Raw genomic sequence first — 19,008 nt, 5'->3', positions numbered from 1 at the left:
GAGTGAGAAGTAAGAACTGAAAATGGCAGCTAATCTTATCTTACCCACCTTTTTCCTTTCTGCTCCTCCTGTTGTCACTCAAGTATCTGGGCTGTTTGCGCTCAGATTGCTGGTAAATTGCAATGAGAAGAGGCTAAAGATGTTTGTCGTTTTTCCATCTGCAGCATCTTGCCCAAAAAGATGGCCTGTTGCCTCTGCCATATTCAGGACGACATTGAGCTTTTGTGTGAGTCGGTCAAGTTGGATTGTGCCAACACATGTACCGCTAACGTCACTTTGTGTGGTAGGTTTTTTTTTTAATTTAAATGTTTTTTTCTGTCGGTCTCACGAGGGTTGCGCAGAGCTGCCTGCATTCTGAAGCCTGGGGCGCGCTGAAGAGCGCCCGGGCTTCGCGCAGCTCTCCGCAAGCCTGTGGAGACCGGCGCAACTTCCACCGGGCTCCCTAGGCTTGCGGATAGCAGGCTGTTCTCGGGGGTGGGGTCGGGGGAAGCTCGGGCTTTCCCCGCGCCAGCCCCGCACCTGGGGGGGGGAATAATTTTTTTTCTTTATTTCCCCCCCCCCCCCAAAAAAAACCTAGGTGCGTCCTATGGGGTGAAAAATACGGTAACTGAAATAAACGGTTTATTTAAAAGCTTACAGGTTCAGAGTAATACAGAACCTGTAAGAAACTAACACAAAGGGTGGTCAGATAAAACACAGGCATGCAAGTGGTGCTAGATTTGCAGTAGCATTGCCCCAAAACAACAGGGCTGAGGGGAAAAACACACACACACATTTGCCCCATTGAATTCAGTGGGGCTTACTCCCAGGTAGAAGTCTGTAGGGTTGCAACAGGGGCCATGTTCAGCCCAAACTGGACAGAATGGTCACATTCCCACCATACATTTATAACATATGGCTCCCCCCCCCCCGCAAGAATCCTGGGAACTGTAGCTCACCCTTTTACAGAACTATGATTCCCAGGAACCCTGAACAATTTGAAGTTCTCAGGATTCCTTGAAGGGAAGCCGTGTGGTTTCGATGTATTTGTCCCATTTCCAAGTTCCCTCCCCGAAGCTCAGTGCCCATAGACACCTCTGTTGCTCTTTCCTTGTTCTTCTTTCTCCGAGCAGAGAAAGAGGAGGCGATGAACAAGATGCAAGAAGATGTCATAAAGGTGCTGGAAACCAGGAAGCTGAACGACAGCGGCAGCACCCTGAACATTATGCCGGAGAGGTCTTTCCGCGCCAACCTGACTCTGACCCTCTCGGCCACCGAGGGCAAGTCTCACTTGGACCTTCATTTCCACCGACTCCCCACCAGCCTTTTCAAATCCGTCAAGGGCTTCAAAAAGCTGAAAAGCGAGGACCTCCTGGATGTGAAGTGGACCGACCAAAGCGAGCTGAAGAAGTTGTACCTGCTGGCCAACTTGCTGCAGGTGGCGCTCAAAGAAAAAATTGCAGAAGATGAAAGGGAGAGTCAAGGCGGGTCACAGCCGGCTCAGGAGCCTCCGAAAGCACAGCCTGCTACAGGGGCTGCCCAAGGGAAGGGAAGACACCTAAGAAGGGTGAAAAGAGAAACTTGGCGTGGCAACACCCCAAGATGGGTGGAGTCGTTTCTCAGGGCTGGCAGAGAGAGGCGAGGATTTGCAGAGTCTGCTAAGCAGCATGCGGGGCAGCAAAGCAGCACAGATTCCCCTGCTAGGCCTCGGAACTGGAGGAAGCTAGCCGGGGGTCTAGAGCCTCTAAGTATGGCTCGACTCCGCCGAGCAGCTCTTGGCTCCTCTTGGAAACGCTCCGCCGGACAGTACCCGACCCAGTCCCCTCCCTTGACTGCCTCCATCATGGTGGACGAGAATCCCGAAGACATGACAGGCAAGGTAGTGATTATCTTGAAGCACCCCAACAAAACCAGCAGCACAGAACAGGGAGAGCAAACCCCTTCTGTGAAGGAGGAGGTGCAAGTAGTACCTAACCCGGTTTCACCCGCCGAGGCTCAGCCGGCCGTCGAGGTTCAGCCGGCCGCCGAGGCTCAGCCGGCCGCCGAGGCCCAGCCGGCCGCCGAGGCCCAACCTGCCGTCGCATCTCCACGTGAAGAGAGCACAGACAAGTCGGAGGAAATTTTGCGGGAGCGCCTGGAGTCTGAGATATTGAAGAAGGAGGAGCTGCTCAGCCAGCTGATGAAAGAAGATAAATCCAAGCCCCCACCCGACGACTCGGAAACCTTGAACGAGATCTCCCCTGACATCACCTTGTCGCAAGAGACGCACTGGGAGCACCACGAGCAGAGGACCACGTATTCCCCGCGCCTTCAGCTCCTGCCAGCTCCAGACGACTATTTGCTTCAGGGCGACCTCTTTGAAGCGGAGCTGAACAAGCGTCTGGAGCCCCTCATCCCCAACGCGCCGGTGAGGAACCTCATCTCCCACGTGATCCGCATCTTGAAGATGGACTGCACAGAACCCGCCATCCAGCTGGCTTGTGCTAAGCTCATCTCCAGGACAGGCCTCCTCATGAAGCTCTTCAGCGAGAGAGAAAACATCAAGGAGACCACCTCCCTGTGGAAGTCGTACCTTTGGTCTGCCAAGAACACAGCCAACAAGACCACGTTGAGCCCAAGGAAAATGGGGAAACCTTCCGACGAGGTAAGGCAGCTTCCGCCAACCTGGTGCTTTTCAGATGTTGTTGAGTTACAAATTCCATCGTCCCTGACCATTGGCTATGCTGGTTGGGACTGATGGAAGTTGTGATCTGAAGACTACAGTCCAAAGTTGCAGAAGAGTGTGGGAATGTTGTGGATAGTAGGAGAGGACATATTGATTAAATATTATCCTTCCTAACTCACGCTAGTGAGTCATATATATACAGTGGTACCTCGGGTCAAATACTTAATTTGTTCCGGAGGTCTGTACTTAACCTGAAACTGTTCTTAACCTGAAACACCACTTTAGCTAATGGGGCCTCCCACTGCTGCCGCGTTGCCGGAGCACGATTTCTGTTCTCATCCTGAAGCAAAGTTCTTAACCTGGAGCACTATTTCTGGGTTAGTGCAGTCTGTAACCTGAAGCGTATGTAACCTGAAGCGTATGTAACCCGAGGTACCACTATATAGCAGAGCTCATTCCCCGTTTTACACAGCAAGAAGCTAGTTGCAGATTCGTTTGAATCTCTTTAGTCAAGCAGTCCAATCTGGCATGCCCAGATTGGAGTATATTCCAGGGAGGACCCCTTTGATTCCCTCTTAAAAGAATAAAGAGTCTTCCTTATAAGTAATGAAAAGTTTACTCATTTCAGTTCACAGTATGATCCCTGAAGGTAGGCTTGTAGTGACAGACACAGTGTGGCTTACATCCTTGTAACGATGGGCCCATGTGCTGCTGGCGGAGAACCAGCAGACAGCATCAGGAGCAGTGGCCAAAGTGGAAGAGAGCATCAAAAGAGAGATGGCTGCGTGACCAGCTCCTTTTATGGGGTCTCCCAGGGTCATGCCCACCTACCTGGTCACACGCAGGGGGAGGATGCTCCAGACTAGGCGTGACAGGAAGTCCTCCTGGCTGGAGTAACACCCCCCTGCGTGTCCACTCTGGGCAAACAGGAAGTATTGTACTTGACTGCTTATGTTACATCCCACAAAGACTGAGGTAGGGGGCAAGTGTAGGCGAACCTACCAGTGGTCTCTCAGAAGGCTGGCCAACGCCCAGCTTAGTTGGGTGTGCTCCTACAGTCTGTTTACTGCAGGGATTGATTTGGCATAGGTTTCTAGGAAGATTCATTCTTACGTTTTAAATACACTTCATAAGGGAGAAAGGAGAGGCAAAAAATTATTGATGTAGGCAGGTGATGCAGAGGTCCTTTGGCTGCCTCTGAGAAGGCCCATAGCTTTGTGGTGAACCACATGGTTAGTGTTAAGTTGTGGGTGAACATATCAGGCGACACAGCGATTCTTCAAACAGCCCTTGTTTATTCACAGGCCAGAACAGAACTGAACTGAAGGGTTCAGTCAGCCTGCTTATATAGAGCTCCAGTACAATGTAACTGTAACAATTTTCTAAAACTATCCAATCACTGAACGTCACTTTCGATCCCTTATTTGCATAACTATCTACAGTATCCCCCTGCTGGCCCAGGGTGAGAACTTCAGTACTTAACAGTTAGCATACAGAAGAACCCAGATATAGGGGGGAATTCTGCGTTGCGCTCCTCTGATTCTTCCGTTGGTGACAGTATTTGTGCTTGTCAGGTGGAATCATTCCCCTGCTCTCCTGCGCTGTTTGGGGGGATGCATTCTCCGGACCCTCCAGAGAAGATTTGGGGGAGATGCAGGGAAAGGAAGAAGTGGGAAGCCTTATCGCACTAGCGAAAAACCTTGCGCCAGCTTCTGCTGGCGTGCGTGTTTAATTGAATCCAGGCCTCCGTCCCTGGCATGGGTAGTTAAATATATCCCAGGCAATAAGGAAAGACATTGGTTGCCAGGTTCAATAGGCATGGATCAAAATCTGATTCATGGATCAAAATCTGATTCTAGTACAGTGGTACCTCGGGTTACAGACGCTTCAGGTTACAGACTCCGCTAACCCAGAAATAGTACCTCAGGTTAAGAACTTTACCTCAGGTTGAGAAGAGAAATCGCACGGCGGCAGTGGGAGGCCCCATTAGCTAAAGTGGTGCTTCAGGTGAAGAACAGTTTCAGGTTAAGAACGGACCTCCGGAACGAATCAAGTTCTTAACCTGAGGTACCACTGTATAAGGCAGTTTTATTTGTTTGTATGAGTGCAAGCCACCCTCAAACAGTGTTTGCGGCTGAAGAAAGGAGAGAAACACAGAAAAAGCCAGCTGCCTTATATTACTTTCTTTTGTCCAATCTTGCAGATAGCGAGGCAGGGGATTCCGGAATATGGGTACGGCAACAAGCTGTTGCTGGCTATTTCAGTGACGGCTGTGATAATGATTATCATTGCAGTAATTTGCCTGATTGAGGTAAGCTAAAAATCTGTTGTTGTTGTTGTTTTAAAAATCCTTATTTTGATCTCTTAACTTGCCATACATTCCATTGCTTTGAATGGGTAGCATATATCCCCAAAACACACTATATCCTGCTACTGTGGAAGGACTAATACCCTGCTAGTTATAACACCTTGTTCTTCGCCTTAATTTAAGCCAGAGTTACACATAAGGATGAAGGATCTGTCAATTTTAGTTCTCATTTCTTCCAGTCTTAAATGCACTTTCCCACTTTTTACAGCAATTAGTGACATTTTTTAAAAAAAGAAATCTTATTAAACATATTTGTATACCCAATTTTGGCTGATGCACACATTTTTTGCCATTAATACAATGCATTTTTGTTTGTTGTTTTCACTATTATGTTTATTTAACTGCTTTGCAAAATTTAGATAACTGTGAATTTTGAAGCATAGCTTTGTTTTGGCTCATGAACCGTTTCAGAAAGTGTGAATTTGCACTGTATTCAAATGTGCACTGAATCAATTTCCTCCTCCACCCCTACCACACACACACACACACACACACACACACACACACACACACACACCTCTTCTGAAATGGGTCTTCTGCTTCTATAATGTCAAGGCTAAGACCAGGAACAGAATAAATGACCGCAGCAAACGTCTTCTCAACAGGGAGTAGGACTGAGGAATCCAAGCAGCTTTGAGCTCTAGCTCCATTCTTTTAAATAGAAAGGACCCTGTGCTTGTTATCCGAGGCCCAGCTCAATGTCCCCCTCCCTGAGACGTTTGAAGGGAGACAATGCAAGAACGAGTCTTTGCTGTGTTGGCTCCCTGTCTGTGGAATGCTCTCCCCAGAGAGTCTTGCCTGGTGCCATCATTACATGTCTTAAACGCCAGGCAAAGCCATTCTTCTTTAGACCGGCCTACGTCATTAAATAATCTGTGGCCTGTTAAATGAGGGGAGGGGGAGAGAGAAAGAGAGACTGTTATTATGATTATTTTATTATGCTCTGTACTATGTTTTTATTATTATGCTGCATAAATTATGTTCTTAATATTGTACACTGCCCAGGGATCTTTGGATAAAGGGCGGCATATAAATGGAATAAGTAATAATAGTAATAATAATTATAATAATTATAGGCATGACAACAAACTAGTCCCTTGCTTGGCCACCCCAGTCATTCCTGCTACCCGCCTGTGAGTACGTAATCTTAGAATTTTGAGTCAGTCACAATCGCTTCTTCCTCTTCTTCTTAAACAGATCTGCTCTCAGCGTTCGGCAGCTAAATCAAAGGACGGCAGCTCTGAAAAACGGTAATTCTTCCTCAGGAATGCTTAGTTCTCTGCAGTTTAGATTTCTGCGTGCAGGACTCAGTCTCAAGCTCATGATTTGGGTGCTGTGGACACTATCCCTTCCTCTGTGAGAACAACAATTAGTTGTCCCCCAACAATTAGTTAAGGAAAATCAAGTCCTATACCAGGCACCCCCAGCCTTCGGCCCTGCAGATGTTTTGGACTACAATTCCCATCATCCCTGACCACTGGTCCTGTTAGCTAGGGATCATGGGAGTTGTAGGCCAAAACATCTGGAGGGCTGCACGTTGGGGATGCCTGTCCTATACTGTAGCTGCCTGCTACATATTTAAGAGCAAGTCAAGTTTATCCCTTAGCAGTAGAACATTTCATTTTAGGGGGGTGAAGCTTAATTTGTGCAAATTTCTTCAGTGAGGGGTATTAAAAATACATTTTTGGGTGTGAGGAATCCAAATCTGCTATTATTTTTGTGATCTTGACAACATTTAGCTTGTTAAGTATGTTTGATGAGGAAGAACGCAAACTGCTTTTGGAAAACCAAAGAATTTTAATTTTACTTTCTAAAAGGGTTAGGTAATGCTAGATAATTAATAAATACTAAAACTGCAAGTACTTGATTTTTAAAACTGATTTCTATGTAATTTTTACACACATTTTACTTACCAAACAAAACTAAATTATATTAATTTAGCCAAAATATATTTTGAATTCCCAGTGTTATGAATTTTCAATACCCCCTCATTTGGGGAATTTCAAAGTTGGAAAATTCAACAAGCCCTGCCTTAGCAGCCTTTTGTCTTAAGACAAAACCCCATGTTTCTACGGAGAGGTGTGCCAATGTCTTCCTTTTAAATTGGTCTAGTAATCAGTGTATCTTTAGTCGTGTGTGTGCCAAATTTTGGATTTGTTGGTGGTCTGTAGGTGAAGCTCCCATTGTTCAGTCCCTGCTCCTGCCCACCTAGCAGTTTGAAAGCACGTCAAAGTGCAAGTAGATAAATAGGTACCACTCTGGCAGGAAGGTAAACGGCATTTCTGTGCGCTGCTCTGGTTCGCCAGCAGCGGCTTAGTCATGCTGCCCACATGACCCGGAAGCTGTCTGTGGGCAAACGCTGGCTCCCTCGACCCATAGAGCGAGATGAGCACGCAACCCCAGAGTCATCCGCGGCTGGGGTACCTTTACCTTTACCTTTTAGGTGGACTTTAGTCACTTCAGAGTAATTTTGCAACCATATGTTCAGGAAGGCAAGTAGAAGCATTATTGTCTATGCACCTACTTCATGCATGGAGGCACATTTCGGACATCCTCCTCGAAGTTCAGTGTATGGCGGCAGCACCTACTGCCATTTGCATGTTCCTTGTGCATACAGAGAACAGCCCTAATAATTGAAAAAGGCTTTTGAGAGACGAAGACAGAGAGATTCATGTCTCATTTTCAGGTGTTTCCAGTAACCAGGACAGCTTTATGCTACCAAACTGAATCTCTCTCACATTAATGTGAAAAAGTACCTGAAACATTTGCAGAAGAAGTGTACGAATGCCAGTCTTTACATTTAAAAACCCGGACCTCAAATTTAAGAGGCGGGAATTCGTAAAGCATTGCACTGAGATTCAAGATTTTGTTTATTGCTCGTTCCTAAGGTATCTAAGGTGGGACGCGGGTGGCTCTGTGGGTTAAACCACAGAGCCTAGGGCTTGGCGATCAGAAGGTCGGCGGTTCGAATCCCCGCGATGGGGTGAGCTCCCGTTGCTCGGTCCCTGCTCCTGCCAACCTAGCAGTTCGAAAGCACGTCAAAGTGCAAGTAGATAAATAGGTACCGTTCTGGCGGGAAGGTAAACGGCGTTTCCGTGCGCTGCTCTGGTTCACCAGAAGTGGCTTAGTCATGCTGGCCACATGACCCGGAAGCTGTACACTGGCTCCCTTGGCCAGTAAAGCGAGATGAGTGCCGCAACCCCAGAGTCGGCCACGACTGGACCTAATGGTCAGGGGTCCCTTTACCTTTAAGGTATCTGCACACACCATCAAAAGGTCTTTTACATCTTCCTAGAACTAATATCAAGAACAACCTTCTCTCTCTCTCTTTTTTTTTTACATTAAAGGACCTTTCTGGGCAGAAGGAAGAAAGGTGCAGATAGACAGGTAAGTCGTCTCATTGGGCCTGAGAGATTTGGGTCCCCGTTTCCATCTGAACTAGGGATGCATTGTGTGACCTTGAGCAAGCCCCAGTTTATTTCCCTTACTAAGCATCTAGTCCAGGGGCGCCAGCAGTTTGTGGACTACAACTCCCATCATCCCTAGCTAGCAGGACCAGTGATCAGGGATGATGGCAACTGTAGTCCAGAAACAATGGGCAGCCCAAGATCAGGGAAACCCTGATCTAGTGTCAGTGAGCAGCCAGGAGTCCTTTGGGAATGATGGAGGCAGCGATCTGTTATTGTTTGTCCCCAAATCTGACAATGAGAGATAATTACTGCCTCTCAAGATTCTGCCAGTTTCTGTTTCTTCCCGTTTCTCATTTTCCCAATCTTAACTTGAGTTTGCCCAATTTCTGCATCTGTTTGCAATTAAAAAATAAAATAAAAACCTGTATGCGTTATTTCAGTGCAGTTTTCTAAATAGAAGCATCTCAAGCCCATATTTGGCTAATAAAATCATGTTTGCACTATCCCTTTAATATATGCATATTCGTGGGAGAACCCTCTGCGAAATATCAAGAATGCTAATTGTGTACATTTCAGTTGGCATATCGGTTTGGGGAGCATGAATTAGGAAATTTCACGTTGAAATGTAAAAATATTTATTAAAGATTTTTTAAAATTATAAAAAAGAAAAAACAGGAAAATAAAAACAAAACAGAAAAATAGAAAGAAAAAATACATCCATCATTCTCAAATTTCTAACCTTCATTACCTTCTTTCTTTGACCTCCTCCTCCTTCCCTTTCTTGTATCCTGGTTAATAAATATCACAGCAAATCCTTTCCATAGTTCATAATATTTTGTCCTTACATTATCTTAATCTATTTTCATCTTGTCTTATAGCAAACCTTAAAATTTAAAACTTAAATCTTATTTTTACCAACTTCTCATAACCATATCATTAACCTAATTCTTTAAACATTGTTACTAGAACCAAGTAGTTCCATTTCAACATTTTTTTCTAACACTCATCAATTATTTTAAAACAGTCCTAACGATAAAAGAAAGAAAAGTAAAACAATCCAATCTTCATCCAGCGTCCCTTCCTCCTGGTCCCGGATTTTGTCAGTCCTTTTTGTCCCATTAATCTAGCACATTAACCTGGTATCCTTATATCCGAGGCCCTCAAGTCTCTTCCATGTCCCTTCCGTGGCTCTTCTTCATATTTTCCTTTCACTCGTGGGAACTCCAGCTTAGTAATATTTTTTACCCTTTTCGGCAGATCAGCCCCATTTCCATAGTCCAGACTAAACTCCATGTGATATTTAAACATCTGTTTCAGATTCTCTCCAAAATTAAAAGCCCCCACAGCTCCAAACATCTGACGGCCCATTACCAGACTCAGAAAGTCCAAACATCCCTGCATGGGAGGGTCAGTCCAACCCCCCATTTCCAAACCAAACCAGACTTTATCTTTCCAAGTCTGGTTTTTTCCAGATTCATTTATCAAATCCAAAGGCTCATGATCCTGCAGGGCCACAACTCCCTCCATTTCTGGCACCCAGTATTCAGCAGTATCCTCTTCTCTCATCTGTGCTATCATAGCACACTCCTGTTTTAGTTCCTGGGTAGGCTCCATGTAGTTTCCTACTGCCTGTTCAAAATTTCTGGTCGCATTAGTCATCAATTCCATCTTCTGGCTTAACTGATCCAATAGGGCATTTATTTTACAGAAAGCACCCAACAGAGCTTCTGAAAACATTGTCCTGCAAGGTCACAAGTCCTTTCCCACGATTGTAATCTGTAACAGCTGCAAGCTCCTGAAGTTGATTACAATTTCACAGTCTCTCTCTAGGGGGAAAACTTCTGTTTATTCTTTCTTTTAAGAACAATAGCAACAAAGTTTCTTTTTTAAGATACAGTGGTGCCTCGCAAGACGAAATTAATTCATTCTGCGAGGCTCTTCGTATAGCGGTTTTTTCGTCTTGCGGAGCAAGCCCATTGACAGCTTAGCGGATTAGCGCTATTAGCGGTTTAGCGGCTTTTAGCAATCAGCTGTTAAGCGGCTTATCAGTGGATCAGCTGATAAGCGGCTTAGCGGCTTAGGAAAAGGGGGGGAAAGGGGGGGGAACCCGAAGGAACTCGCAAGACTTTTTCGTCTTGCGAAGCAAGCCCATAGGGAAATTCGTTTTGCGAAGCGCCTCCAAAACGGAAAACCCTTTCGTCTAGCGGGTTTTCCGTCTTGCGAGGCGTTCGTCTTGCGGGGCACCACTGTATTCAGACAATATTTGTTCCTTTGAAATGCGAAAGGAAACAATGGAGTCACTATGTTGCCTTTCTTTTAGCTGTCTGTCAAAAACATTTGTCTCTGGTCAATGAGCTTCAAACATCAGTCCTGACACTCCGCTCCAGGATCAGGACGGTGGAAAGTTACTTTACTTTAACTCACTTCTGCAGGTTTAAACAGTCCAAAAAGAGATCCCCCTTCTTCTCCTGCTACCGAAGGGGGATTCCACGATTTTAAATGATGAAAACCAATCCTTTAAAAGTAATTTTCTAAGCTCTAGTTACGTTATCTTTGCTTTATTCTAACTACAAAGAAACGGAAGGCTGACTTCCTGTTTAGACCTTCCCGTTTCAGTACCAAATTGAAGTAAATTTTGAGTCCAATTCCTCTCTACTGGCCAATCCTTATTTAAAGTCCAATTGTTCGAGTTTTAAGTACTCACGGGTGATTCTTTAGATGCCAAATTGTCCCAGGAAAAAGGCAGCGCTCTCCGGCAACGGCTATGCGGCTTCGCTCCACGGAAAAAGCAGTAGACTCACAGCACCACGCCACTTCCCCCTCTTCGCTTCGGAGCCCGTTAGTGGGTTCCTTTGCAGGTTGGGGGGGGCGCTAAAGGTGCCCGCCGAGTCCCATGGTCACAGGCTTCATCCACCTGTGATTTTTTAAAGGGTCCCCGCTTCGTCCACGTTGAAATGTAGACCACGTGAACATCTCCCCCATTCTTACCTGTGCTGCAAATGTTGTTGGACTCCCATCAGCCACAGCCATCGTGGGTAACGGTCATGGATGATAGGAGTTGTATTAGCCCAGCAACATCGGAGGGGTCAACAGGCATGTTGCCTCCGATCTTGATTCCGACAGTCCTAACTCTCAAAGGGCTCCCTCCCTTCTTCCTTCTCAGGGTTCTGCCGACAAGCCTCTTTGGCTCAAAGACATGTATCAGCCTCTGGATGATGCTCGGAGGAGGAGCATGATTGGTAAACTCCACGATGAAGAGACCTCGGATGAGGAAGATATATTCAACTGGGCCAAATCAAGGTAGGAACGAACGAGTTGCTGTGACCAGATTTGTATGACTTGCAGCTTCCTTCCTTCCCTTAAACACACACACACACACACACACACACACACACACACACACACACACAGTTTTTGCTCTTATGGCTAGAGATGAAATCTGGGGTATGTGTGGATGGATTGAGTCACCTTGAAATATACTCAGAGTCCAGTGTGGATTTCATGCTCTTTATTCAGCTCAAGAGTAGTGAGGAATGGAAGTTTCCCCAAAATCTCTGCTTTATATACACAATGGGCCCCACGTGATTGGCTAATTTTGGGATTCTCCTGTAGGCCAATCAGGTTGCAGATTCACTTCCACCCGGAATTGGATTGGGTGGCTCCTGTGGACCAATCAGACTGCTGCATTCTGGATCCTATTGTTCTAGGACCTGTTCTGGTTGCGAACAGGATCCTTTCCAGAGGCCTGTTCGCAGCATGAAAAAAACGCACACACGGGTTGCGATTCGCTGCTTCTGCGCATGCGCGTGATATCATTTTTGTGCTTCTGCGCATGTGTGAGCAGCAAAACCCGGAGGTAACCCTTTCTGGTACTTCCGGGTCACCGCGGGACGTAACCTGAAAGAACGTAACATGAAGCGGACATAACATGAGGTATGACTGTACTGCCATGGGGGCCGGATTAAATCGACCAGACTTTGGACACGCCTGACCCAGAGTCTTAACTCAGACTAGATCTAGACGCATCAAAGAAGCGATTCCGTTAGAAATGCGTTGAAATCTTCATACAGGGAAATCCCGTTGGTGCGCCAATGTAGCCGAGTTCTAACTGTGCTAAGCTTCGAAACCCTTCAGACTTGACTGCCTTGCGACCTAACCTCTGCTGTTCTCTGTTTTCCAGGGAGCCACCCCCTGTGGAAAAGCCCAGTTCAGTAAAAGTGTAAGTACCTACCCCCTTGCAGTATGACTCTGGGCTGTTAGGTTTAAAAATTGGGGTTCGCCCGGGATGCAACCTGCTGCTCCGGAGTTAAGTTTGTGCTTTTGCTGATTTGCAAAGCAAGAGATGATGCGGAAATTCTCTCTTTAAGTTTTGTATTCCGAAAAGAATTCCGCTACCTAACGGAATACGTATCTGGAAAGGGGAATAATCTCAGCCCTTCTAAACCGAATCAGTCTCCAAGGCTCTCCTGTTCTTTAGCAAGGAAAGCGAAGTTAGGCTAGTACTAGCTAGTTCCGTCCTATCAGCTTTTGCTATCATTCCATGTCAACGTAGTCTGAAGAGCAAGTTAGAAAAGTGAAGAGGGGCTTGTCTGGGGCTTTGGCAAGGCAAGATCTGAAGCCCCACTTAAAGTGAAACTGAGGACCCCTTCAGACATCTTATATACTGCACCTTCATGCCTCAACCAGAGCCAGGGCCTTTTCAACACTGGCTCCAGCCTGGTGGAACGCTCTGTCTCATGAGACCAGGGCCCTGCAGGATCTGATTTCTTTCCGCAGAGCCTGTAAGACGGAGTTGTTCCGCCTGGCCTTTGGCTTGGAATCAATTTGATTCCCTCCCCCTCTTTCTTTTTTCCTTTCTCCTCCTGTGTTGGAACTCCTATTTGGGGACTTCCCTGGCTTTTTTCGGGCCCATGTAGGACCAGTCTGGATAGTTAGCCTTGGTGAAGACCTGATGTTTTCATCCCCCAAAAAGTTTTTGATTTGAGTTTCCATTGAAATGAAGCTGCATTTTAATGTTTTAATGTTGTATTTTAATCTTGTTTTTAAGTTGTATTTCAATCAATTTGTTTTTATATCAGTTGTTAGCCGCCCTGAGCCCGGTCTTGGCTGGGGAGGGCGGGGTATAAATAAATTTTATTATTTTTATTATTATTAATTATTATTATTATTATTATTATTATTATTATTTGTGCTCATGATGCTATTGGGGGTCATACACTCGCATTCAATACCGTTTGTGCTTGCAAATGTTTTTGGGGTAGTGACACTCCTTCATTTCCAGGCAATGCCTATCCTGTAACTTCCTGGTGAAATCCCCTAGCTTTTTACACCACAGAAGTTCTGGTTTGCTTTTGTCCTGCTTTTTTGTGGTGCTTCAGCCCCTCTGGACAAACATAACGTGGTAGTTCATGGGAAGCATCGCAAAACAAACTAAAGCAGAATAAATCCAGCCCGACACACTACTATTGTGTCAAGAACTTGTTGCACGATACACCTACAGTGGTGTTTTTTTAAAAAAAATAGCAACCCTATTCATGAAGGCTACTCGGAAGTAAGCTGCATTGTATTCAAAGGAAATTGCTCCTAGGTAACTGGGTTTGGGTTAGCATAATACCATATTTTTCGCTCTATAAGACGCACATTTTCCCCTCCAAAAATTAAGGGGAAATGTGTGTGCGTCTTATGGAGCGAATGCAGGCTCCTTGGCTTCAGCGATAGCAATGCAAAACCTCCAAAGCGCAGTGGGAGCGCTCCCTCCGTGCTCCAGAGGCTTCGCGTTGCTTTTGCTGAAGCCTGGAGAGCGAGAGGGGTCGGTGCGCACCGACCCCTCTCGGTCTCCAGGCTTGAAAAGCCTGAAGCCTCCGGAGCGCTAGCGGGAACTCCGGCCGTGCTCCGGAAGCTTTGGGTTCCTTTCGCTGAAGCCAGGAGAGCAAGACTCTCCTGGCTTCAGGGATAGCCGCCTGAAGCCTCCGGATCGCAGCAGGAACTCCCGCTGTACTCCAGAGGCTTCGGGTTGCCTTCAGTGAAGGCAAAGGCAATGTGGGAGAGGGAGAGCTGCGCAGTACCCCTTCAGCTAAGCGGGAAGAGAAATAGAAGGGCCTCTGTTTCTCCTGCCGCTTCGCTGAAGGGGCGTTGCGCAGAGAGGGGGAGATTTTTTTTCCCTTGTTCTCCCCCTCTAAAACAAGGTGCATCCCATGGTCGGGTGCGTCCTATAGAGCGAAAAATACAGTACTTTCCCCTGTGCCCAATTTTACAACACACCTATCTAGGACAGCTCATGTCATGAGCAGCTTCAAACAAATTGCTATATTTGGAGCTGGCTTTTTATGTGATGACCAGGAGAGTAAAGGGAGTGCAATCCCTGAGTGCAATTGACTTCCCTTAACCTCTGTTTTTCTTGCTTTGACAGAGTTGAAGAGCCCCCTGTTAAAAAGGCCAGTTCAAAGAAACTGTGAGTATTATTATGCAACCGCAAAATTATCAGCCTCGGCTCTAACTTTTCCCTCTTGCAGCTAGGCATTAGGATATAACCTGGAGGGTTGACAGCTCCATCAGCGAGACACCTGAGTTGAATGGCATCTGAATCATACTTAAGCAGATCTGTTGCGCTCCTGGTCTACTGCATGTAGGGTATTCTGTGTCCCAGTGTATTTAAGGGCATGTCCACACCAGAGCAAAAGTGGACCCTCCCTCAAGTTGTCCCAAATCTTTTCCCCTTTGAATGTGAGTTGTTGTTGTTTATCCTGGCTGTTTGGGACTTTCCAGGGATAAAGGGGGAAAGGTTTGGGACAACACTGGGATGGAAAAGTCATTGTGTGGGTGTCCCTAGATTAATGGAGAGAGAGAGGTTGGTGCGAATCAACATTTTTGCCCTGATTTTAGACTCTTGCCTGAAATCCTGAAGAGATGCTGCTTGTCGAAGAACCTCACATTCCACACTGAAGTGTTTCCATGTTCTTCTCCTTCTTTCCCCCCTTTCTCCTTTCCCTCTGCTTCCTCTGTTGTTTCCTTTGTGTCCGTTATAGATTGTAAGTTCCCTGGGGCAGAGACCTGCCCTCTCATTCCCAGCAATGCACCATGCGCATGGAAGGTGTTACTGCATTAACCATCATAACGAAATATGCTGCCTCGGCACATGGGGCTTCCATTAAGTTACAGTGCCTGGTGGCCACTGACTGATACCTCCACGAATCTGCCCTTTGAAATCCACTCGAGCCAGCGGCTAACACAGCATGTGGCAGCAGTTAATTCCATGAGTTAATTCCATGCCGTGCGACGGAGAAGCACTTTCTTTCGTCTATAATAATAATAATTAATAATAATAAATTTTATTTATATCCCACCCTCCCCAGCTGAAGCCGGGCTCAGGGCGGCTAACAACAATAAAATAGTACAACATTCTAAAATCATTTCATTATAAAATTAATGCCCTGAATCTTATGCCAATCAATTGATGCAGCTCTTCAACAGACTAGATCTATGTGGTGTGGGTGTATTATGGAACCAAGCTAAAGTTGGTTCTCTCACACACACACACCCCGCCGCCCCAGTTCCTTATTCCAACTGAAATATACTGGGAGTCAAGAGTGGATTTCATGCTCTTTACTCAGCTCATAGTGTGAGGAGGAATGGAAGTTCCCACAGAATGTCTGCTTTATATACATTATTTACACAATGGGCCCCACGTGATTGGTTAATTCCGGGATTCACCTGTAGGCCAATCTGGTTGCGGATTCACTTCCACCTGGAGCTGGATTGGGTGGCTCCTGTGGACCAATCAGACTTCTGCCTTTTGGGTCCTATTGTTTTAGGACCAATCAGACTGCTGCATTCTGAATCCTGTTGTTCTAGGACCAATCAGACTGCTGCCTTTTGGATCCTATTGTTTTAGGACCAATCAGACTGCTGCATTCTGAATCCTGTTGTTCTAGGACCAATCAGACTGCTGCCTTTTGGATCCTATTCAACTCAGTACATAAAGTTTGCATCCCTCTGCACTCCAAAACAAGCATGGGGCTACCCCGTATCACAGACCTCCACGAGTCTCTTTGAGATGCACCTGCACTCTCTCCAGCCCAAAGCTCTCCCTAAAATAAGCTTTGATGTATCCCAAATGATGCGTTTCAACAGTCAGGAGATGCTTCCATATGTGAAAACGTGTAGATCAGGTCCAAACCACTGTTTCATTTCTGTGCAAGTCTCAGATCTGCTGCCCCCACACCAACAACTGATAAAGAAGAATGTATCAGTGAATAAGCAGATGGGATGAGGCATTATCCCAAATGGCATATCCACACCATCTGGAGGCTGTCTGTCTCCTACCAAATGGCCTCACATGTCTGGTCCAGTGCTTAATTTTCCCCAAGTCATTCTCAGGCATGCTGTCCCTGTGCCAATCCTTTTTTCAATACAGGTAGAAACCAAAAATGGACGGGGGATTTATGCCAAAGCGTTTTTAATAACGGAACGAGGATCTGGGTGTTTGCCCATCCAGTGACCTGAACTGGCTTACACAAAAACAAAAAGATAAGGCCGTAGATTATGCTAGTTTATCTTATTCAGAGCAGTCTCTGTTGTGTCGGAGTTTGCCATCGCATCTCGCACGCATCTCGATCCTTATTAATTTGCATGTGACACAGGCTCATAGCTGTCAACCGTCCCTTATTTGGCGGGAAACTCCCTTATCCCAGCGCCGTGTCCCACTGCTGTCCCTTATTGATGATGTCCCTTAAATTTCCCGGGTTTCATGCTCGCCCGGCTCGGGAGGGAAGCAATGGCTCGGGGTCCTCCGCCGTGAGAGAGAATGTGCACTGGCACCGTCGTCCTGGTGCGAGGAGTTCCATCGGCCCTTCCCCGCCCGAGGGGGGGAGGGAGAGAGACTCTCGCCCATGCCGCCTGCAAGCCCGGAGGCGGCAGCAGTGGTGGCAGCTGAGGAGGCGGCCTGAGGGAGGAGGAAGAGGAGGGGATGGGGAGGGATGCAGAAGGGTGGCGCTTCAGCAGCCGCTGCGGCGCCACAACCGCCTCTTGCCGGATTGACAGCATCTGTCAATCCTACCAATGTATGTAACTCTTTAAAATAGCAAAATCCCTTATTTTGGCTGCTGATCCCTTATTTTCGAGGCTGCTGGTCCCTTATTTTCAAATCTGTAAGTTGACAGCTATGCACAGGCTGCTATATTGAATATGGAACTAGGAATCAGCCTTGTGGGGAAAGTTTCCTTGAAGGACAGTCAAACCTCGGTTCCCGAACACCTCCGTTGTCGTATGTTTTGGCTCCCAAACGCTGAAAACCCAGAAGTAAATGCTCCTGTTTTCAATTTTTTTCGGAAGCAGAACATCTGACGCGGCTTCTGCTTGAGTACAATAAGCTCTTGCAACTGCCACACCTCAGCTGTCAAACGTTTTGGAAGTCAAACAGTCTTCTGGAACGGATTACGTTTGACAACCAAGGTTTTGACTGTACAAGCGTACCTTGGGTCCTGAACACCTTGCAAGTTGAACGGTTTGCCTCCCGAACGCTGCAAACCTGGAAGTGACTGTTCCGGTTTGCAAACTATTTTTGGACGCTGAACATCCGACGGGACTTCTGTGGCTTTCGATTGGCTGCAGGAGCTTCCTGCAGCCAATCAGAAGCAGCGCTTTGGTTTCCAAACGTTTTGGAAGTTGAACGGACTTCTGGAACCGATTCTGTTCGACTTACAAGGTACGTCTGTATCTGAAGATGCATAGGATGTCTCAGGCAAAAGAGGAATGGTTGCTTAGGTTATTGAATTAATCAAAGCATCCTGCAGTACCAAAAACAAGTAAACTATATTGTAGGAGGAAGATGGCCTAGATGCAGCAACCCTCTTTAACATCTCCTTTTTAACTCTTAATCAGGGCGCCAGAACCCCCACCTCCAGCTCCGAAGCCAGAGTAAGTAACTAGCAAATGTTTGGGCTTTTAAACAGCCGGTTTGTAAGGCAGTCTGCTAGAGGAAAGGCTCGCCAGATTATATATATTAAAAATACACCAGATATGCACATCTCCACTCTTCTCCCTCCCTCTCCCCACAAACTTAATACAGGATGCTTTGCATGGCACTGTAGCACATTTTCTTCTTCCTAAAAAAAGGGGGGGAGAATAAGAGAAGGGATCTGTTCTCCAAAAAACATAGGAATAAAAGAACTTAATCTGTAAAGAGGCAAATGGGGGGGATTGCTTTGAGTCCCCCGCTCCCAAGTTTTTAGGACGGGATATCTTAGTGGCAAAAATCTACTGCTCCTGAACAGCCTTCAGTTTTTAAGACCAGTTTAGATTAGATAATCAGATTAGGGAAGGGAAGAGGGTCCAGTGTTCAAAATTCCCATTGTTCTAGGTGTGTTTTGCGACAGGGAATTTCATTAGTGTGAGCAGTTTCTGAGCTCTGGGCGCAGTACTCCGCCTAAGATTTCAGATTAAAACTGCAGAGGGGGAAGGAAAGGAGGACCTTTTTCTGCCTCCTCACTTCCAGCTACTCTCTGAAGACTGGAGAAGAGACCCTCTTAAGAATATTAGGAGGGTGGGCAGGGGAAGGACTAGAACAATGTGAAAAATGAACATAATAT

General features: G+C 46.4%; 1 protein-coding gene across 1 annotated transcript in view; it reads left to right on the top strand.

The window, feature by feature from the left end:
- LOC128400598 (leucine-rich repeat-containing protein 37A-like) overlaps nt 1-19,008 on the top strand; it is a 38,026-nt gene that overhangs the window by 13,535 nt on the left and 5,483 nt on the right. Inside the window, exons 8-16 of the mRNA XM_053362897.1 lie at nt 165-283; nt 1,113-2,623; nt 4,848-4,955; nt 6,210-6,262; nt 8,360-8,399; nt 11,586-11,722; nt 12,603-12,641; nt 14,832-14,873; nt 18,302-18,337. Of these exons, the coding sequence (XP_053218872.1) occupies nt 165-283; nt 1,113-2,623; nt 4,848-4,955; nt 6,210-6,262; nt 8,360-8,399; nt 11,586-11,722; nt 12,603-12,641; nt 14,832-14,873; nt 18,302-18,337 (2,085 nt within the window). The remainder of the gene's footprint in view (nt 1-164; nt 284-1,112; nt 2,624-4,847; nt 4,956-6,209; nt 6,263-8,359; nt 8,400-11,585; nt 11,723-12,602; nt 12,642-14,831; nt 14,874-18,301; nt 18,338-19,008) is intronic.

This window comes from Podarcis raffonei, chromosome 13 (assembly GCF_027172205.1).
Source record: "Podarcis raffonei isolate rPodRaf1 chromosome 13, rPodRaf1.pri, whole genome shotgun sequence".
NCBI classification, from domain to species: Eukaryota; Metazoa; Chordata; class Lepidosauria; order Squamata; family Lacertidae; genus Podarcis; species Podarcis raffonei.
Note: the sequence above shows the minus strand (reverse complement) of the source record. Positions and strands in the feature narration are given on the sequence as shown.